This window comes from Lygodium microphyllum, chromosome 11, assembly GCF_053477565.2.
Source record: "Lygodium microphyllum isolate KBCC chromosome 11, Lygodium_microphyllum_v1.1.10, whole genome shotgun sequence".
NCBI lineage: Eukaryota > Viridiplantae > Streptophyta > Polypodiopsida > Schizaeales > Lygodiaceae > Lygodium > Lygodium microphyllum.
In genome coordinates this window covers 146,373,012-146,393,117 of record NC_141145.1, presented here as the reverse complement: position 1 = coordinate 146,393,117, position 20,106 = coordinate 146,373,012, and the positions used below count along the sequence as shown (strand labels likewise).

Genomic DNA, 20,106 nt, shown 5'->3' with positions numbered 1-20,106 from the left:
GTGTTCATCTAAAAACTATTTTCAATATTGATGCATCTGCAATGAGAATTTTCATGTGACTTTGCTTACGATGAGTTCAATGTACGTGTTTGTTTTTTAAAATGCTTTCTAAAAGTTAACCTCTCTTGCTTTTTTATTCACTCTTTGTTGTGCTCAAGATCACATCTTTTTTCAATAGCTACTTCAAATGTCTATCCCCATCTATGCATATTATCATGCATCAAAAACTCAATTGCATCTCCAAGAACAATACTTTTTCTATTGTCCGAACCCATAATGTGCAAGAGCCTTGCTCCTATTGTCAAGCGCCTATCAACTCTCTTATACTTGGATTCTACGAGTCCAGCCTTCGTGGAGATTCACTATGGAACTTATGTCTAGTATTTTTATGTTTTCACCCGATTGGAAGCATTCTTGATTCAAAAAAGACATTCTTCACGCATCTCACTATGTTGGGAGCATCATGAATTCATAGATCTTTCATACTTGGTTAGGGTACATCAATTGCACCTTGATGTTATTCTATCTAATGGAGTTGAGGTTCCCACACCTTTTTTTAACTTACGTAATTAGAACTACATTTTCTTTTTTTGTTTTTCATCTTTTTTGATGCATGCTTCCATTATTAAGTGATTAACATGTTCATTTCAGGTAACAAAAAGTTCAAACAGTATGATCGTCTCACAATCATTCATGTAAAAAAAAAACATGGAGCATCACCGCTACACGATATCATGGATGCTCCAATGCTCCATTAACAATGTCCACATGCGAAGGAGAGAACTACTTTGAATGGTTTTATAGTTCTTTATGTGCTATTTTATTTCCTTCATCAGCTATGCTGCAATCAGCTATTGGATGTAATGTGTACTTTGTAATGTAAACGTCTAAATTGTGTTGAGCATGCAAACTACGAATCGAAAGAATACTTTGAGATGTGTCACATGATGGGTGCTTAGCCTTGCTTTTCTTTGGTGATATTAAAGCTTGAGATTCATATCTTTGTGCACACAACATGGCTTTAAAAATTACGATCTTCGCAATGATGCACCTGGACCTAACCTACATGGGTTTTGTGCAAAATGAAAGGTTGGCGGTTCGAGAGACGAGGAGATACCAAAAGGGGGTTTGACGGTTGAAGATCAGCTGAACGTCAGCAGTTAAACCGGCCAACAACCAGCTGAGACCGCCAGAAGCCGTGTATAATAATTTACCATTAGTAATTATTATCCCGACGCCACAGGACAATCCCCTTCTCCTTCCCCTTTCTCTCTGATTATTCTTTGCCTTCAGTATTCAAGAAATCTTCCACAACCATGAGAGAGTGCATTTCTATTCATATCGGCCAAGCAGGCATCCAGATTGGCAATGCCTGCTGGGAGCTTTACTGCCTTGAGCATGGCATTCAGGTTATTTCCCTTTCTGACATGCCTCTGTGGATTTCTTCGTTATCTAAACGGATAGTAACTTTATCACTGATCATGCAAGTTGTACAAGCATGGAAACTTAGAGGCTACAACGTTGTACGCCTTGCTGCATAAGATCCCGCTGCATAATTGTTAACATTTATGGCAACTTCATCAATTTAAGTTAGGTTGTCATGCTAGCAGGGCTAAAAGAAGTCACAATCTAGTAATTTCTGAGCCAATTTTTGTGATGAGATTCTTGTGAAGAAACCATACAAGAATGATGCAAGTATATTTGTTCCGCATATGCAAAAATCAACTCAGCATATTCAAAATTTGTGTTGTCCTCGGTTCAGTACATTGCGGTGGCTTGTTTTGAGATGATTTATAGAAAGTCACTTGATATTGATTAATTGCAGAGGCATGTGTCTGACACATGGTGTTCAATGTGGATGTCCTTCATTTCTTATATGGCCTTGTGGGTGTTGTTCCAGCCTGATGGCCAAATGCCTAGTGACAAGACGGTGGGAGGAGGAGATGATGCTTTCAACACATTCTTTAGTGAGACAGGTGCTGGCAAGCATGTCCCACGCTGTGTTTTCCTTGACTTGGAGCCCACAGTGATTGATGAAGTTCGCACTGGCACATACCGACAGCTTTTCCATCCAGAACAGCTTATCAGTGGCAAAGAAGATGCCGCCAACAATTTTGCTCGTGGACACTATACAAGTATAAAGACTCCATTACAAATCACAAGACCTTGAAGAGTCATATTGAAACTTCTGGTTTCTCAATGATTCTTGAGTTTGCCCTTCCAACTCAAGGATATTATTCATCTAAAAGTGAACTTTTGAGCTGTATCAAATGTTACTGCACAATTCTGTTTTGCTCTTGCTTGAATCACTAACAGATTATGCCACATTGTCTCATAATGTGGCTGACACACTATGACACTACTACTTGATTGATGCCACTGTGATGAAATGCAGAAATATGTATGATGATTACTTATCTCTATGCATTGCAATGGGTGTTGCAGTTGGTAAGGAGATTGTTGATTTGTGCTTGGACCGCATCAGGAAGCTTGCAGACAACTGTACAGGACTGCAAGGGTTTTTGGTTTTCCATGCTGTTGGAGGTGGGACAGGTTCTGGGTTAGGTTCTTTGCTATTGGAACGTCTGTCTGTCGACTATGGGAAGAAATCCAAGCTTGGCTTCACCATTTATCCATCCCCTCAAGTGTCCAATGCTGTTGTGGAGCCCTACAACAGTGTCCTTTCTACTCACTCACTTCTTGAACACACAGATGTTGCCGTGATGCTAGATAATGAGGCTATATATGATATTTGCAGGCGGTCACTTGACATTGAACGGCCCACTTACACTAACTTGAACCGTCTGGTTTCTCAGGTACATGTCCCTCCTGTGCATGTAAACAATGCATTGCAATGTCAAGGAAAAACGCTTGACATTGAAAAACACTCTATCCATAAGCAAACTCTTGACTTTCCGTTCTTCCTGTTCATATCAAATAGAAAATCCTAATGCAATTGAAAAATGTTCTATCACTAAGCAAACTCCTGACCTTCTATGCAGGTCATCTCATCTCTAACTGCATCCCTCCGTTTCGACGGTGCCCTCAATGTCGACATAACCGAGTTCCAGACAAACTTGGTCCCCTATCCAAGGATTCACTTCATGCTTTCCTCTTATGCACCTGTCATATCAGCAGAGAAGGCCTACCATGAGCAATTATCAGTGGCAGAGATCACAAACTCAGCATTTGAGCCAGCTTCCATGATGGCCAAGTGCGACCCGAGGCACGGAAAGTACATGGCCTGCTGCATGATGTACAGAGGGGATGTGGTCCCCAAGGATGTGAATGCATCAGTGGCCACCATCAAGACAAAGAGGACCATCCAGTTTGTGGACTGGTGCCCCACTGGCTTCAAGTGCGGCATCAACTACCAGCCCCCTACTGTTGTGCCAGGCGGCGATCTTGCCAAGGTGCAAAGAGCAGTATGCATGATATCAAACACCACGAGTATAGCTGAGGTTTTCTCCAGGATAGACCATAAGTTTGATCTCATGTATGCCAAGCGTGCATTTGTGCATTGGTATGTGGGTGAGGGCATGGAAGAAGGCGAGTTCTCAGAGGCTAGAGAGGACCTGGCTGCTCTCGAGAAGGACTTTGAGGAGGTGGGAGCCGATTCTGCAGAAGGTGAGGGTGAGGACGAAGGTGAAGAGTATTAGTCCGTTCCCTGAGTGTGGAGCTCACAGCCCTCATGTATACCGAGTTGTAGTACACAAGAGGGCCTTTCATGTAATGCCCTTTTCATGAATCAGGAAAGACGGATCTAAGAAATGAGAATTACACTGTGCCCACTCCGCCATTCTGAAAAAGGTTTCAAATCTGTTGTCATTTGCATGCATAATCATTTGCATTGCTGAGCATATATTGCCATAAAAGTGTTGTTCTCACTTGGATGGCTGAACCGGAAACTCAGCTTGATCTTTTGTAATGCACATGCTTGTAACTATTGTGATGAAATGCCTCGACGTCAGTGGATTAACATTAGATAAACAAAGAAAATGGTGGAACTGTCAAGATGGTCTCAGTTGAATTCAATAATAAAACAAAGGTGGGATTGAAGTCCTTTGAACGTGTAGATCCTATGTTGACCTGACACCAAAAATTTTGCTCTCACTTTTCCTGCTCTGCTACATCAAACTCTCCCCTTTTGCAATAAAATCCAGGAAAGCATACACTACGTTCCTCTCGCAATTTACATATGGTGCAATGTGCAACGTTCCAGCGTATGATGAGTGATAACAGAGCACCTTGCAACGATTGTTTCCTTCTTCCTTCTGGCCCCCGGGGGTCTTCTAGTGGAGAAGGCGTGACTCGTGCGCTGCTCAGAGCACTTGGGCTACGAAGCCATCCATTGGCGCTTTGAAAGGGCTTTCGCATCAGACAGCGAGAATATCTACTTTGGACGTGATTCTCTCCAGCACGCTGGACTAGCTACTGCGTTCGCATCGCCTTCCTTCGTTCGGGGGCCCCGGGGAAGTGGGGTCTCGGCTGCTCATGACTGAGTTTTGGAGGTTTGCTATTTGACTTAAAACCTAAATAGTAAAAGGATCTTAGCTTTGTAAGGAAATTTCTGAATTTGTGTACATTTTTAAAAGTCCACGCTGCTTGAGAAGAGTCCTATGGAACATACGTTCGTTTCTCAATAGAAACATTGGAACCTTCCTTTGATGCTAGGCTACGCTCATGGCAACTTTAGCCTCCCATTTTGTAAGCTTGTAATTCAATTTCTCTGCACAGTTTTGACTCAAAAGAATCTTTACTAAGGCTTACACATAGTCCGTGCCCACGTAAGCCTCTAGAGAGGCCCTACCGGAGCCATCATCTCAAAATTTTGGGCTCAATCCTTGGCCAGCATCCATGTGGCCCAACACTCTCCTTTGTGTGAACCTCCCGTTCATCCAAGGCAATGTGTAACTAGCTAGAGAGGGAGATTGGGGTCCAATAGAGAGCAAGTGGCCACTTGTTGATGCGGATGTACGCGAGTTTCCGATGTGGACAATTCAAGATCACATATTATATTCACAACAAATGTCACATTTGGCTGTTCAAGAGAGGGAAATAATGCCAAGGAATGCTAACCATATCCAGAAAACCATTCAAATATCTAATATGAAGATAGCAATCACCATATCTATTATGCTCATATATGAAGATAACAACCACAATAACATGCATGTGCTCAGAAAGGAAGTAAGAGCACAAACATGTGAGTCCACAAGTTTTTGCGCTCTTACTTCCTTTCTAAGCATTACCATACTATGAGTCCAAAACTTCTAAACATCTTAATATGAGGATAATAATCACCATATATAATATGAACAATCCCCTTTTAATGGTAATCTATGAGTCCACCATGTTTGAGCATTACCATATATATGCTAAGTGTGATGCAATCCACACACAAGTAACCTCGTTGTTGTTGGGCCCTATGGCTTAAGGTGACACAAGTCTCTTAAATATGGTTGTCCACCACAAGGATCAACTCCATGAAGTAGATGATGTATCCCCTTCTCAAGGCATATTTTATTGACTAATGTAGTCATGTTGATTTGTAAGACCATGAAGTAAGAGCATAAACATGTGAGTCGTCATTCACAACCCCATGTTGATTTCTAGGACCATGAAGGAAGAACATAAACATGTGAGTCCACAAGTGTTTGTGCTCTTACTTCCTTTCTGAGCATTAACATGTGTATGAGTCCAGAACTTCCAAACGTCTTAATATGACAATAATAATCACCATATCTAATATCAACAATCCCCTTTTGATGGTAATTTATGAGTCCACCACTTTTGAGCATTACTACTGATGCCAAGAGGCATATTTCATGGTGGATTCCATGAGGTTTTACGGTGGATTCCGTAAACTTTGATGACCGAGGCTCATACACAAAGTGGATTCTTTGTGCGAGAAGTTGATGGGGATGCCTGTCCTTTTCAGGCGTTTCATTAATTTAGTGCGTACATGGGTGATTCCATAGCGGGTGATTCCCCAAAATGCATATTAAATTAATAAACGTTTATGAGTTTAGAGTGCGCACTCGTAATAAATTAAGGTTAGGATTTATTTCTAACCAGTTGTTTATTTATATAGCTGAAGACTGCTAGGTATTCACTTTTGTTGGTTTAATTGTATTATTTTACTAACGATTGTGAATGCTTCAGTTGATGTGTAGAGATAGCAACAGTGGCGGAGGAAAGCATTGGAGGATAGAGAGTATTCGATTTATGGATCATATTTTGATGGGCACATATCTTAGGCATGGCGCCTATATTTTGTCACGCCTATTTATTAAGGCATCGGATATTTATTATTATTTTGTATGCGCATGGGCGCACGATTATGTTATTTCTATTTGGACATTGTATTGGGCGTGCCAGACTCTTTGGGCACCGTCCATTAGCTTTATTCCTATTTTTGTGTTAAAGCAAACTCAAAAGCTAAAAGCTTGCTATTTTGTAATTTGGGCTATTATTTGAGCTTGAAGATGAATAATACATAAAATACATGCTTTATGGAGCGCTCACACAAGGCATGGGGGGAGATTGCACCCAATTGGTCTCTTGCTCTTGTCGTTCAAGGTTTTTACCTTGTAATTTGTGCAAAAAGTAGAGTTCTATTGTTCTTGGGGACCTTCCGGCATTCACTACGCGAGCGTACAGCATTCGATTTGCGCACCAATGGTATCATAGCGAAGCTGAGATCAAGAGCTTCCAATCGCTACCCATCTCGTGCGAAGGCGGAGCTCCTGAAACGATCGGGCTCTACGGTCAATCTCATCACGAACCATCGATACAAGCAGATTTCTGGCGATCAAGAACCCCTGTTTCCATCATTGGATCGCGAAGGACCGGTCTGCAGAGGCGGAGGACCACTTCCAATTCTCCTACATCAAGTCGTTTTCTTTTCTGAGTTACAGTAAGCTCCATATCTTCATAAGCATAAAAGCTTAAGTCAAAAGCTTAATTGAAAGCTTAGTTAGATTCAAGCAATTCAAATCGTCAAACAACGGCAGCATCATCTCGAAAATTGTGGCATCAGAAAATACCCCCCCCCCCCCCCCACGAATTTCGTCGTTGGCTATTCATTAAGCTATCAAGCTTAATCACTTAAGCTCTAATCCATCAAGTCATCACAAACTTCAAGTCACACACAACCAGTCAAGTTCAGCAAGTTCTAACAAGTCAAAGTTCTGCAAGTCCGACAAAGCAAGCAAGTTCTGCAAGTCTACAAACCCTGCAAGTCACATTAGTCTGGTACTCTGCAAGTCAGACAAGTCAACTGGAGTCAAAACTGCCTTATGTCTAAAACTCATAGAAGAGCTGTTCCTGCACAGAAACTCCGAACTACAAAGTTGTTCATTGGAAGGTACTCTACCCATATGCAGGTTTACTGAAGCATTTTCAGCATACGAAGAAGGATAAAACACAGATTTTTCGAAGATTGTGAAAGCCACACCCAAAAATACATAAGCCTTGTATTCCCGAACTTGAGCTACGCTCATCTCGCTAACTTGATTTTGAGTGAGAAAGGTCTTTTGAGTTTTGCAGGATGACGGAACCACATATGGATGATTTAATGGCTGAAGGCGACCTACCTGAACCTACGATGGAGCAAAAGCTGGATTTAATCATGATGCAATTGGATGAAGAACGAAGGGCTAGGCAAGCATTGCAAGTTCAACTGGCAAATTTACAAAGATCGTCTACCGACAAAGAAGAATCTCAATCTAAAGATCTTATCCGACATACCATCGACGCAACTCTCGAAGCTCAAACCATCCGCAAGGAATCAAAGATAAGTAAAAGAAATTTCAAATTCCGTACTTTCAGTGGTATGCGAGAAGGAAAAACTGTTCTTGCATTCATTAGTCAATTTGACGACTATTTCCATGAGGAAACCTATGTAGAAAAAGATAAAATCAAGTGTATCACTAATCATTTAGTGGACAGAGCATCTCTTTGGTGGACTGTTGTACACAAGAGTATAGATTGTCCCGCTACCTGGGAGAATTTCAAGAAGAAGTTTATGCAAAATTTCATTCCTCCACAATTTCATGAGAAAGCTATTAAGCAATGGGGTCTTCTTCAGCAACGGGATCATGAGCCTATTCCTCAGTATACAGAGCGTTTTTGGAATGCACTACTCCAGTTACGCATGCTTGAAGACGTACCTGAAACGACACACAAGCGCAAGTATATGTCTGGACTCCTTGGGCATTACTACGCTGAAGTTAACATGTTCAAGCCTGCTACTCTTGAAGACGCAATTTCACTAGCTCACGACACTGAAGACAAGCTGCGAGGTAGAGACAGACGTCCACAACAATTCCAAGCCAATGGTAACTATGGATCTAAGCAATTCAATTCCAATTTTAGAAGATTTAATCCAGGTCGTTTCTCTTCATCATCTTTCCGTAAAAATTGGGCAAAACCACATGCATTACCATCCAATGTCAATCAAAATTCCAAGCCTATTCCACAGCCAAATCCTAATGTACTTAGACTTCCTGCCATTGCAAACAATGTAACCAAAGCCAAGCTAATAGTATGCTATAAATGCCACTAGCCTAGACATCTAGCAGCAAATTGCCATTCAAAGAAGCCACCTATCCATATCAACTATCTTGGAGCAATGGACGATGAAGAACATGAAGATATGCCCCATTTCACGGAAGATGAGGACGACACTACTACTCCTTCGGATACTTTACCAGGTATGCCAACTCCACATTCTTTATTGACTATGAAATGTTTGGTGCATGGAAAGGAAAAGATTATTTTGCATGGTGACGGTAGCACTCATGATTTTATTTTAGTAAAGCTAGTAAAAGAATTGAAGTTACAGACTGTACCTATGCATTATCGCATCAAAGCAGCATTCTTAGGCACTAGGTATAATGGTGCACAGGAAGTGCAAGACTTAGAGATTCAAATTGGTCAATACACTAAAAGAAGAAATTTTCTAGTTGTTCCATTACAGTCGAGTGACATTATTTTAGGTATGCCTTGGCGTCACCAGCATAACCCAGATATAGATTATTCCACACATTCAATGAATGTTACTTTTCAAGGAAAACCTATTACATTGTATGGTATGCATGCATCTAATGTTTTTCCACTGCTTTCGCATACTCAAGCTAAACGTGCATTACGCAAGAGTAGTAAATCATATCTCATTTGGGTGAATGAATTGCAAGTAAAAGAAAATCATATGTATCCTAGGCATAAAGAATTTCTTGCACATTTTAAAGACTGTTTTGCCGAAGACCTACCACCTGGTTTACCTCCTTCACATCCAGAAGACCATAAAATAGATTTGATTCCTGGCACACAACCACCTTGCAAAGCATCATATAGGCATAACCAGATAGAGCAAAAAGAAATTCAGAGTCAAGTTGAGGAATTACTAAATAGAGGATTGATTAGACCTAGTAGTTCTCCATTCGGTGCACCTGTTCTGTTAGTAAAGAAAAAGAATAATACCTATCGTATGTGCATTGACTATCGAGCTTTAAATAAGATCACTGTAAAGAATAGGTATCCCATCCCTAGAGTTGATGACCTTATGGACAAACTGCAAGGATCTGCTATATTTAGTAAAATAGACCTTAAGTCTGGTTATCATCAGGTGAGACTAGATAAGTCAGACATATTCAAGAGTGCATTTAGGACACAGTTTGGTCATTATGAATTTTTAGTGATGCCATTTGGATTGACTAATGCACCTGCTACGTTTATTAGAATGATGAACCGTATATTTTTGAAATATCAGTATTGTGTAATTGTCTTCTTTGATGATATTTGAAAGGTGAGAATGATCGAAGCTTGCACGCGAGCTATGGCGGGAGAGCAAGAGCAAGAAAAGAGAGAGACAAGAAATGGGAACTCCAACAGTCACAATGTGTGACCGGGCCTTCCTTTATTCAAACTGTCACTAAAAGAATAAAGAATAAAGTGACGTGACGGGCGCCCGCCACCTGCAGTGTGCAGTGGCGGGTACTGTCAGTGTAGTAATACACGGGGCAGCACGACGGAGGCGCCTTTACCCCCAACAACCTCCCACTTAAAGGTGAATCTGCCCTAGTGAGAGAGAAAAGAAAAAGAAAAGACAGTACAAATGTACATAGGTACAAGGGATGAGGAAAGGCGACATCTCATCCAATGCCCATCAACCTCCTGAGGAAGGCAAAGCGCCCAGTAGTGAGGCTCTTCGTGAGCAGATCTACAAGATTCTCGTCAGTGGAGATCTTGACAAGATCAACAGACTTGTCCTCCACGACACCACGTATGAAGTGATACCTCACCTCAATGTGTTTCGTCTTCGCATGGAAGACCGGATTCTTAGCCAACTGAATGGCACTCATAGAATCCGAATGCAGTGTAGGTGTAGCATGAATCCCAAGGTCAGCAACTAGACGGCCTAACCATATGGCCTCCTTGCAAGCCTCAGTGGCTGCAACATACTCGGCCTCAGTGGTAGACAAAGCCGTACACTTCTGAACCCTGGACATCCAAGAGACAGCCCCTCCAGCGTAGGTGAATACATAGCCAGAAGTGGACTTCCTACTATCTGCATGTCGTGCATAATCGGAGTCAGTGTACCCCACGACCCCTGTATCCTAGCTGCCATAGCAAATACACATATCTACTGTGCCCTTCAGGTACCTCATGATACCCTTCACGGCATCCCAATGTCTGTTGCCAGGTGTAGCCATATAGCGTGCCACAACACCAACTGCATGCGCAATATCTGGACGAGTGGCTATCATGGCATACATCAAACTGCCCACGGCTGAAGCATAAGGGATCTTGGCCATCTCAGCCCTCTGCTCATCTGTCTGCGGACAATCAGCCTGTGATACCTTCACATAAGAGGGTAATGGACAGCCAATAGGCTTTACGTCCTGCATGCGGAAGTGTTCAAGGACTTTATGAATGTACTCCCGCTGTGAGAGATACAAAAGCCCCTGATGCTTATCGCGCTTAATGCGCATCCCAAGTATATGTGAGGCCTGTCCCAAATCCTTCATCTCAAAGCTCTTCTTCAGCTGAGATTTAAGAGCATCTAGCTCATCATGAGCTTTCCCTGCTATCAGCATATCATCAACATAGAGTACCAAGATAAGCAAACTGCCATCACGGGCTTTCTTCGTGTAAAGACACGGATCCATAGCACTCCTGCTGTAGCCCTGTGACTGCATAAAGGCATCAAACTTATGATACCATTCCCTAGGTGCCTGCTTCAAGCCATACAAGCTCTTCTTCAACTTGCACACTAGGTGCTCCGTGCCAGGTTCTGCAAACCCCTTAGGCTGATCCATATAGATCTCATCATGCAAGTCCCCATGTAGAAAAGCCGTCTTGACATCCATCTGATATAGATCTAAGTCAAGCTGTGCAACCAAAGCCAAGACTAAGCGCAGGGTGGTCATCTTAACCACAGGAGAGAAGACCTCATCAAAGTCCACACCATGTTCCTGCTTAAAACCCTTTGCTACCAATCTAGCCTTGTATGCCGGCTTGGGGTGTCCAGGGGTACTTTTCAGCTTGTACACCCACTTGCATGGCAAAGCCTTCTTGCCCTTAGGCAAGGCAACCAAATCCCAAGTCTCATTCTTATGCAGGGAGTCTATCTCAGACTGCATAGCCCTCTCCCAGGAGTGACTGTCACCCCTGCGCATAGCCTCATCATAAGTGAAAGGCTCTCCTGCATCTGTAACCAAAACATAATGCATAGAGGGCTGAAATCTGTCAGGTGGACGTCTGTCTCTAGCAGACCATCTCACCGCAGGCTCTGCTGCCTGTCTAACTGCCTGTCCAACACCCTGGCCCTGTGGAGGAACTGCTGCAGGATGTGTTGGAGCTCTAGGCTCCTCCTGAAAGATTACTTTGCGGATCTCAACCACCTTCTCAGGCTGCCTGTGCATCTTGTCTTCATGGAAGACGACATCATGGCTGCGTACTATTTTCCGCGCCTGCGGATCCCATAGGCGATAGCCCATCTCTCCTGACTCACCATAGCCAAGGAATATGCATTTAATGCTCTTTGGATCCAATTTACTCCTCTTGTCCTTGGGCACATGGCAGAATGCCTCACATCCAAAGACACGGAGATGCGCATAAGAGGGTGGCTTACCAGCCCAAACTTCCTCTGCAACCTGGAAATCCAATCCATTGGAAGGCGATCGGTTTATGACATGCACTGCCGTACTAACTGCCTCAGCCCAAAAACTCTGGGGTAGGCCTGCATGGCTAAGCATAGAGCGCACACGCTCCTGAATAGTCCTGTTCATGCGCTCAGCCAAACCATTCTGGGGTGGGGTGTAAGGGGTGGTCAACTGACGCTTAATACCCCTGTCATCACAAAACTGCTCAAAAGCACATGAGACATATTCTCCCCCATTGTCAGTCCTAAGGCATTTCAGCCTATACCCAGTCTGGTTCTCAACAAGAGCAAGCCATCTCTGAAAAACTGCCAAGACATCAGACTTCTGCTTTATGGGATAAGCCCACACTTTCCTAGAAAAATCATCAATGAAGGTAACAAAGTACTTCGCGCCACCCATAGACATGCAAGGCATAGGCCCACAAACATCGGAATGCACTAATGCCAAGGGCTCACTCATGCGTGGCCTACCCGATTTCTTATGCGTAGACCTATTCTGCTTACCATAAAGACAATGATCACACGAGTCAAAACATGCATAATCCAAAGGCGAAAGATACTGCAAACCAGATAACATTTTCATTTCCTTCAAAGACATATGCCCCAAACGGGCATGCCAAAGTGATACATGTGGGATAGAGCCCACTGCCAAAACATGGTCTACAGAAGACCCAGATACAACAAGAGGATAGAGGTTGCCAGCCTTGGCGCCTCTAGCAAGCACAAGTCTGCCTTTGGTAATTTTCCAGGCAGAATCCCCAAAACATACATGAAATCCTGCATCATCCAGCTGTCCTGCAGACATAAGGCTGCGCGTAAGTGCAGGTACATGACGTACATCCCTAAGCAAAAATGAACTGCCAATGGAAAACTGCAACTGAATATCACCCATGCCCACAATGTCAAGAGACCTGTCATCTCCAAGTCGGACTGAACCAGATATAGTGCGGTAAGAGTGGAACCACTCACGGTAAGGCGTCACATGGAAGGACGCACCTGAATCCAATAACCAGCACTGTGCATACATACTAGGTGTCTCAGTCAAGTGTGAAGCATCAGAAGAACTAGCTGCAAGTATAAATTCATCACCACCATCGGACTCCTCAGTCTGCGTGACATTAATTTCCTCAATCTTGACGCTGGACTTCGTAGGTACTATGCTGCGATCAGAGGACTTCTCCTGCACTTTATCTTTCCCCTTATCCTTGCGCTTCTCATTGCGCAACTCATGACACTGTGGTCTAATATGGCCCTTTTTCCCACAATGATGACAAGTGACATTTGCATTGCGCCCACGCGACTTACTACGCGACTTGCCACCACGAGATTTAGACCGACCCTTCTGCGAGTCACGACCTCGGCCATTACCACGGTCATACCTGTCATTCCTACCTCTAACTGTCAAAGCATGACTACCACGAGTGGCATCCAAGTTTTTGCGATTCACCTCTTCCTGAAGAAGAGCACTCTCAACATCTGCCAATTTTAGAGTAGCACTAGAGGCACATAGGGCAGTGCGGAATACATCCCATGACTCATTCAGAGTCCCAAGCAAGAAAAGAGGAGTTACTTCCTCTCCAAAGGTGATATCCTGCGAAGTCAGGTTCTTCAGTATAGCATGGAACTGGCTCAAGTGAGCAGACATAGTCGCATTATCCTTCATGCGCAGATCCATAAGCTGCTTCAACCAGTACATCTGACTCACCGAACTTTTCTTATCATAAAGATTCTTGATCTTATTCCATAGATCCCATGCACTCTGTGCTTCCTCAAATACATTATAATGTACCTGTTCAGTGAGAGACAATACAATCGTGGACTTGCATAGCTCATCAAGTTCAAGCCAGTCGTCATTGTCCATAGTTTCAGGCTGCTCCCCACTCAACCGAAGTGGCTTAATCTGAGATTTCTGCACCAAGACCTGCCAAATTTGACTCTTCCAATAAGAGTAGTTGGTACCATCCAACTTTGTAATGTTAAAGATGGCACCATCATGCGAAGATGACGCCATTATGCAGGCTGGAAATGCCCAAACAGTCCAAAACTGCTTGCTGTTTTACTGCAGAAACTGCCCAAAAATGACCAAAACGGGGTCCAAAGGGCGAGCAAAGTGTGCCAAAAGTTGCTGCCCACTTAGTACTAGGTGCGGTATACCAAATCAGGATATTTCAGCATGAAAAGTACACCTCAGTCCACCAATAACTGCTTGCTGTAATAAATTGCAGGTATGCAATCTAGAGAGCAAACTGTCCCAAAATAGGATCCAATGTCAAGCAAACAATGCTAGGTCCAAAGCCGGCATGAAACAGACATAAGCAAGGTCAATGACAGTGAAAAGAACATGAGCTCAACACCAAAGCATGTCAAAATAACATCTGCCAGTGAAAGGCACACCCCCAGACACTCTAGGCAAAGTGTTCCTATAACTGCCAAAACCTGACACAAATAGGTGTCTGCTCAAAGAGAAAGATCCAAATATGAGACTCGGCTCATAAGCATCCTGTGAACCAAGAGTACATCAATGCATATCCATAAAGATCGGAGTATGATCCCAAAGTCTCAATGCGTATGTAGCTGCTCAAGACATAAACTGCTCCAAATACATGTAAGTGCTCCAATAGCATGCAACTGTCAAAGGTGAAGCAAGCATGTAAAATGCTCCCACTGGCACAAAAGGCGTACAAGGCGAGCTTAGAAGCTCAGACAACCTAAGAGAAAGCACCAGTGATAAGTGACCCTGTCAATGCATCAAGCGCATCCAAGAGAGCATGACATACACGAAGCACCGGTCGTATTAACCATGAAGCAATACATAAGCCCAAATAAGCTCTCGGTCAACTCAATGACATCCAAATAGCAACCAAGATCAGTGATCAAGTAAGCCGGGAATGCTCAAATACATCCAAATCCAAGCTCCAAATGTCGGTATGGCATACACGAACCAAATAGCATATGTCACGAACCAAAGCATGTAATGCAAAAGCCTAACTGTCAAGCAGAGACATGAGGCATAGGCGGTCCATGAGCATGCCAAGTCGGTCCAAATGCCAGTGAAGATGGAGCTAATAGCTCAAAAGCATCCCATAATCTCATACATATGCTCCAAGTCGTCCCCAAATGTCAGAGACATCATGCCAAAGCTCAAAGCATACATCCGGTATCGGTAGGTAAGTGCCAAAGCATGTAAAGTACCTTCAGCCCACTGTTATTCCAGCATGTATTTATTGTTATAAATAGTAGATTTTAGCCCCAAATTCAAGCCAAAATCATGGTCAAACCAAATGCATACATCCCCAATACATCCGGGTAGGAAATAGACCGCATATGGGCATCAAACAAGGTAACCGGAGTAGGGTATAAGCATCAAATGCCAATGCCAAGTGTGGCTGCCCTATTTCCAGCACTGTATAACAGTAAATAACAATCCCAAATCAGCCAATATTTCAAGCCAAAATCATGGCATAATCATGTGCATACATTCCCAAGGCACTAGGCATCATGTAGACCGCATACGGGCATCAAATAGCACAACCGGAATGGAGTATAAGCAACAAATGCTAATGCCAATGGTGCTGCCCTGTTTTCAGCCTGTTATGACAGTTTATGACAGTCCCAAATCTGAAGAAATCAGCCCCGAATGATCAAGACCAATGCCCAAAGCTTGAATGACATCAAACATGAAGTCTACAGCCCTCTTGATCAAGGTAGAGAGCAAGAAGCAATGGCCAAGTGTGGAGCTGAAGTAGATGAGTGTTCATAGCCTGGAAAAAAATGATGCAATCTGCCCTGTTGGTGCTGAACTTGCTGCTGCTCCACATGGGCTGAAAAGGGGGTAATGGGGGGCTCAAGAAGGGCCTATCAAAGGCCTATGACAAGCCTCTTTGAGCCTTGATAGGTGTAAGGCACAATATGAGGGGAATAAGCTTCAAGAGTTTGAAGCCATGGCTGCCCTTGCTGTTTGCAACCTGTAGACTGAAATAAAACCGTGAAAGAATGATCAAATACCTTAGTATCAATGCCTTGAAGGTGCCTCAATAGGCTGGGAAGGTGCTCGGGAAGCCGGGGAGTGACGGGAGCTCGGGGAGATCGGATATGGCTACCGGGATGGAGACCCAATGCGTGAAGCGAGTCGATGCAAAGGTCGGGAAGCACCGAGTTGAGCTCGAGCAAGAGAATGCCAAGCTCTGATACCAGTTGAAAGGTGAGAAGGATCGAAGCTTGCACGTGAGCTATGGCGGGAGAGCAAGAGCAAGAAAAGAGAGAGACAATAAATGGGAACTCCAACAGTCACAATGTGTGACCGGGCCTTCCTTTATTCAAACTGTCACTAAAAGAATAAAGAATAAAGTGACGTGACGGGCGCCCGCCACCTGCAGTGTGCAGTGGTGGGTACTGTCAGTGTAGTAATACACGGGGCGGCACAGCGGAGGCGCCTTTACCCCCAACAATATTTTGGTGTTTAGTCAAAATGAGAAAGAACATTATGAGCATTTGTCATTGGTTTTCTAGTTATTAAAAGATAATAAATTGTATGCAAATCCTGAAAAGAGTGAATTCTTTAAAACAAAAATTGAGTATTTAGGTCATATTGTATCATCTGATGGAATTAAAGTTGACCCTAAGAAAATAGATGCAATATTGAATTGGCCTGTACCTAAAAACGTGCATGAGTTACGTCATTCCTTGGTCTTGCTAGTTTTTATAGGAAGTTTGTGCGTAATTTTTCATTACTTACTTTACCACTGACTAAACTTCTGACGAAAGGAATTGTCTATCATTGGTCCGAAAATCAACAGAAATCCATTGACTTATTGAAACATGCATTAACCCATGCCCCTGTCCTATAGTTGCCTGATTTTAATAGACCATTCTTTCTAGTAGTGACCGATGCTAGTGGATCAGGAATAGGAGCTGTACTTATGCAAGATAATCATCCTATAGCCTATTCTAGTTGTAAGCTGAAACCCTCTGAACTGAAATATTCCACATATGACAAAGAACTATTAGCTATTGTACAAGCATTAAGACAGTGGAAACACTACTTAATGGGTTCAGAATTCATGATTAAGACCGATCAGCAAAGTATTAGACATTTACTTAGCCAACCCCAAATCTCTGACCGACATATCAAATGGGCATCCTTTATTCAAAGTTTTCATCCTATCATTCAATACCAACCTGGTAAAGAAAATGTAGTGGCTGATGCATTAAGTAGAAGACCTGCCATTCATAATATTTCCGTTATATCTTTTGATTCTTTGATTGCTATGAAAGATACTTATCATCAGGATATTACTTTTCATGCTGATTGGAATAAATTAGTTCAAAATAACTTGATTCCTATTGATTCATTGTCATATAATGATGGATTTATGTTTTATGAAAAGAGATTGTGTGTTACAATTCCATTCCGATCTTTTATTTTGAATGAGATTCATTGTCCCCCATATCAAGGTCATAGAGGTATCATATCTACTTTACGTACATTAACTGAAGATTTTTATTGGCCGCATATGGACACTGATGTATCTAACTTTGTTTCTGAATGTTTGATTTGTCAAAGAGTTAAGAGACATCATGGTAAATAGTATGGATTACTTATGCCTTTGTCTGTTCCATCTAAACCATGGGAACAAATTTCTATGGATTTTATTATTGGTTTACCTAATACTAAATCTAACCATGATATGATTTGGACAATCGTAGATAGATTTAGTAAACAAGCATATTTCATTCCATGTAAGAAAACTTTAACAGCATCACAAGCAGCACAATTGTTCTTGAAAACTATTTTTACTAACCATGGATGCCAAAAGTTATTATTTCATATCGTGATTCTAGATTTTGTAACAACTTTTGGATTACTCTGTTTGCTAACCTAGGCACAAAGATTGATTTCTTATCTGCATTTCATCCTGAAACTAATGGACAAACAGAAGCCACTAATAGCACTATTCTAGATCTCTTACGTGCATATACTATTTCTAAACCTCAGACATGGGACACATATTTGCATTTATTACAGTTTGCATATAACAATACACCACACATATCTACAAAGAAAGCACCGTTTGAAGTGATTTATGGTTATAGATTATCTACACCTGTTGCATCTTTGTCAAATAGAATTCAGAGTGCTGATGATATTGCTAGTATGCATAATACTATTTTTGATGAGGTTAAAGACATGATTGCCAAAGCCCAGCAATCATATATCAAACAAGCCAATAAGAAAAGACAAGAAATGAATTTCAAAGTTGATGACTATGTTTGGTTGAGAATAGCAAAACGTAGACTACAAAGTGTAGATAGACACCCAGTTGTCAAATTAGCCCCTAGATTTTATGGACCATTTAGGATCATTCATAAAATAAATGACAATGCATTCAAGTTAGAATTACCATCTCACTGGAAAATTCACAACACATTTCACATTAGTTTATTAAGACCTTTTAGAGGCCAATTACCTGTACACCCTGTTTATGAAAACCCACCTTTGTTAGAGGAAGAGACTGAAATACTTGAACCTGAAGCTATCATAGACACTGACTTTATGACCACTAGAACTGGCCGAATATATTCTAGATATCTAGTTAAATTTAAGAACCATCCTGTAGAGGAAGCACAATGGATGCACGCTAGTGACTTAAATGCTTTCCCCACTCTATTAGCTCCACATTGAGCTAATAGCAATTGAGGTCAATTGCTATCCCACCTCGGGGGTATGATGCTAGGAGGCATATTTCACGGTGGATTCCGTGAGGTTTTACGGTGGATTCCGTAAACTTTGATGACCGGGGCTCATACACAAAGTGGATTCTTTGTGCGAGAAGTTGATGGGGACGCCTGTCCTTTTCGGGCGTTTCATTAATTTAGTGTGTACATGGGTGATTCCATAGCGGGTGATTCTGCAAAATGCATATTAAATTAATAAATGTTTATGAGTTTAGAGTGCGCACTCGTAATAAATTAAGGTTAGGATTTATTTCTAACCAGTTGATTTATTTATGTAGCTGAAGACTGCTAGGTATTCACTTTTGTTGGTTTAATTGTATTATTTTACTAATGATTGTGAATGCTTCAGTTGATGTGTAGAGATAACACAGTGGCGGAGGAAAGCATTGGAGGATAGCGAGTATTCGATTTATGGATTATATTTTGATGGGCGCATATCTTAGGCATGACACCTATATTTTGTCACGCCTATTTATTAAGGCGTCGGATATTTATTATTATTTTGTATGCGCATGGGCTCACGATTATGTTATTTCTATTTGGACATTGTATTGGGCGTGCCAGACTCTTTGGGCACCGTCCATTAGCTTTATTCCTATTTTTGTGTTAAAGCAAACTCAAAAGCTAAAAGCTTGCTATTTTGTAATTTGGGCTATTATTTGAGCTTGAAGATTAATAATACATAAAATACATGCTTTGTGGAGCGCTCACACAAGGCATGGGGGGAGATTGCACCCAATTGGTCTCTTGCTCTTGTCGTTCATGCTTTTTACCTTGTAATTTGTGCAAAAAGTAGAGTTCTATTGTTCTTGGGGACCTTCCGGCATTCACTACACGAGCGTACAGCACCCGATTTGTGCACCAACTACATCTACTAGGTGTGATGTAATCCACACACAAGTAACCTCATTGTTGGGCCCTATAGCATAATGTAGCACAATTTTGTTAAATAGTAAGATTGAAGAGAGATGCTGCAAGTGCTCTCTCCATTGATTTGTAGCCACTGGTTGTCCACCACAAGGATCAACTTCAAGTAGATTATGTATCCCCTTCTCAAGGCGTACTTTATTGACTAAGTAGTCATCATTCACAGTCCCCAGGTTGATTTTCAAGACAATGATCAATAGTGTAAAGTTGAAGTTGCCATTCACCATCCCATGCTAATTTGCACAATTGTGATCACTAGTGCAAGTAATTCTACT

General features: G+C 42.1%; 1 protein-coding gene across 1 annotated transcript; it reads left to right on the top strand.

Annotated features, from left to right (window-relative positions):
- The first annotated feature begins 1,182 nt into the window (after positions 1–1,182).
- Positions 1,183–4,058, top strand: LOC148029487 (tubulin alpha chain). Its single transcript, XM_087688326.1, has 4 exons — positions 1,183–1,409; positions 1,901–2,135; positions 2,446–2,816; positions 3,003–4,058. Exons 1-4 carry the CDS (start codon positions 1,317–1,319, stop codon positions 3,657–3,659), a joined length of 1,356 nt encoding a protein of 451 aa, XP_087544452.1. The 5' UTR covers positions 1,183–1,316; the 3' UTR covers positions 3,660–4,058.
- Positions 4,059–20,106: the final 16,048 nt, after the last annotated feature.

Bases quoted from the DNA above. Each gene is read 5' to 3' on its own strand.
- LOC148029487 (XM_087688326.1), top strand. From the start codon at position 1,317: ATGAGAGAGTGCATTTCTATTCATATCGGCCAAGCAGGCATCCAGATT. The intron at 1,410-1,900 runs GTTATTTCCCTT...GTGTTGTTCCAG, and splicing joins GCCTTGAGCATGGCATTCAG to CCTGATGGCCAAATGCCTAG. The intron at 2,817-3,002 runs GTACATGTCCCT...CCTTCTATGCAG, and splicing joins TGAACCGTCTGGTTTCTCAG to GTCATCTCATCTCTAACTGC.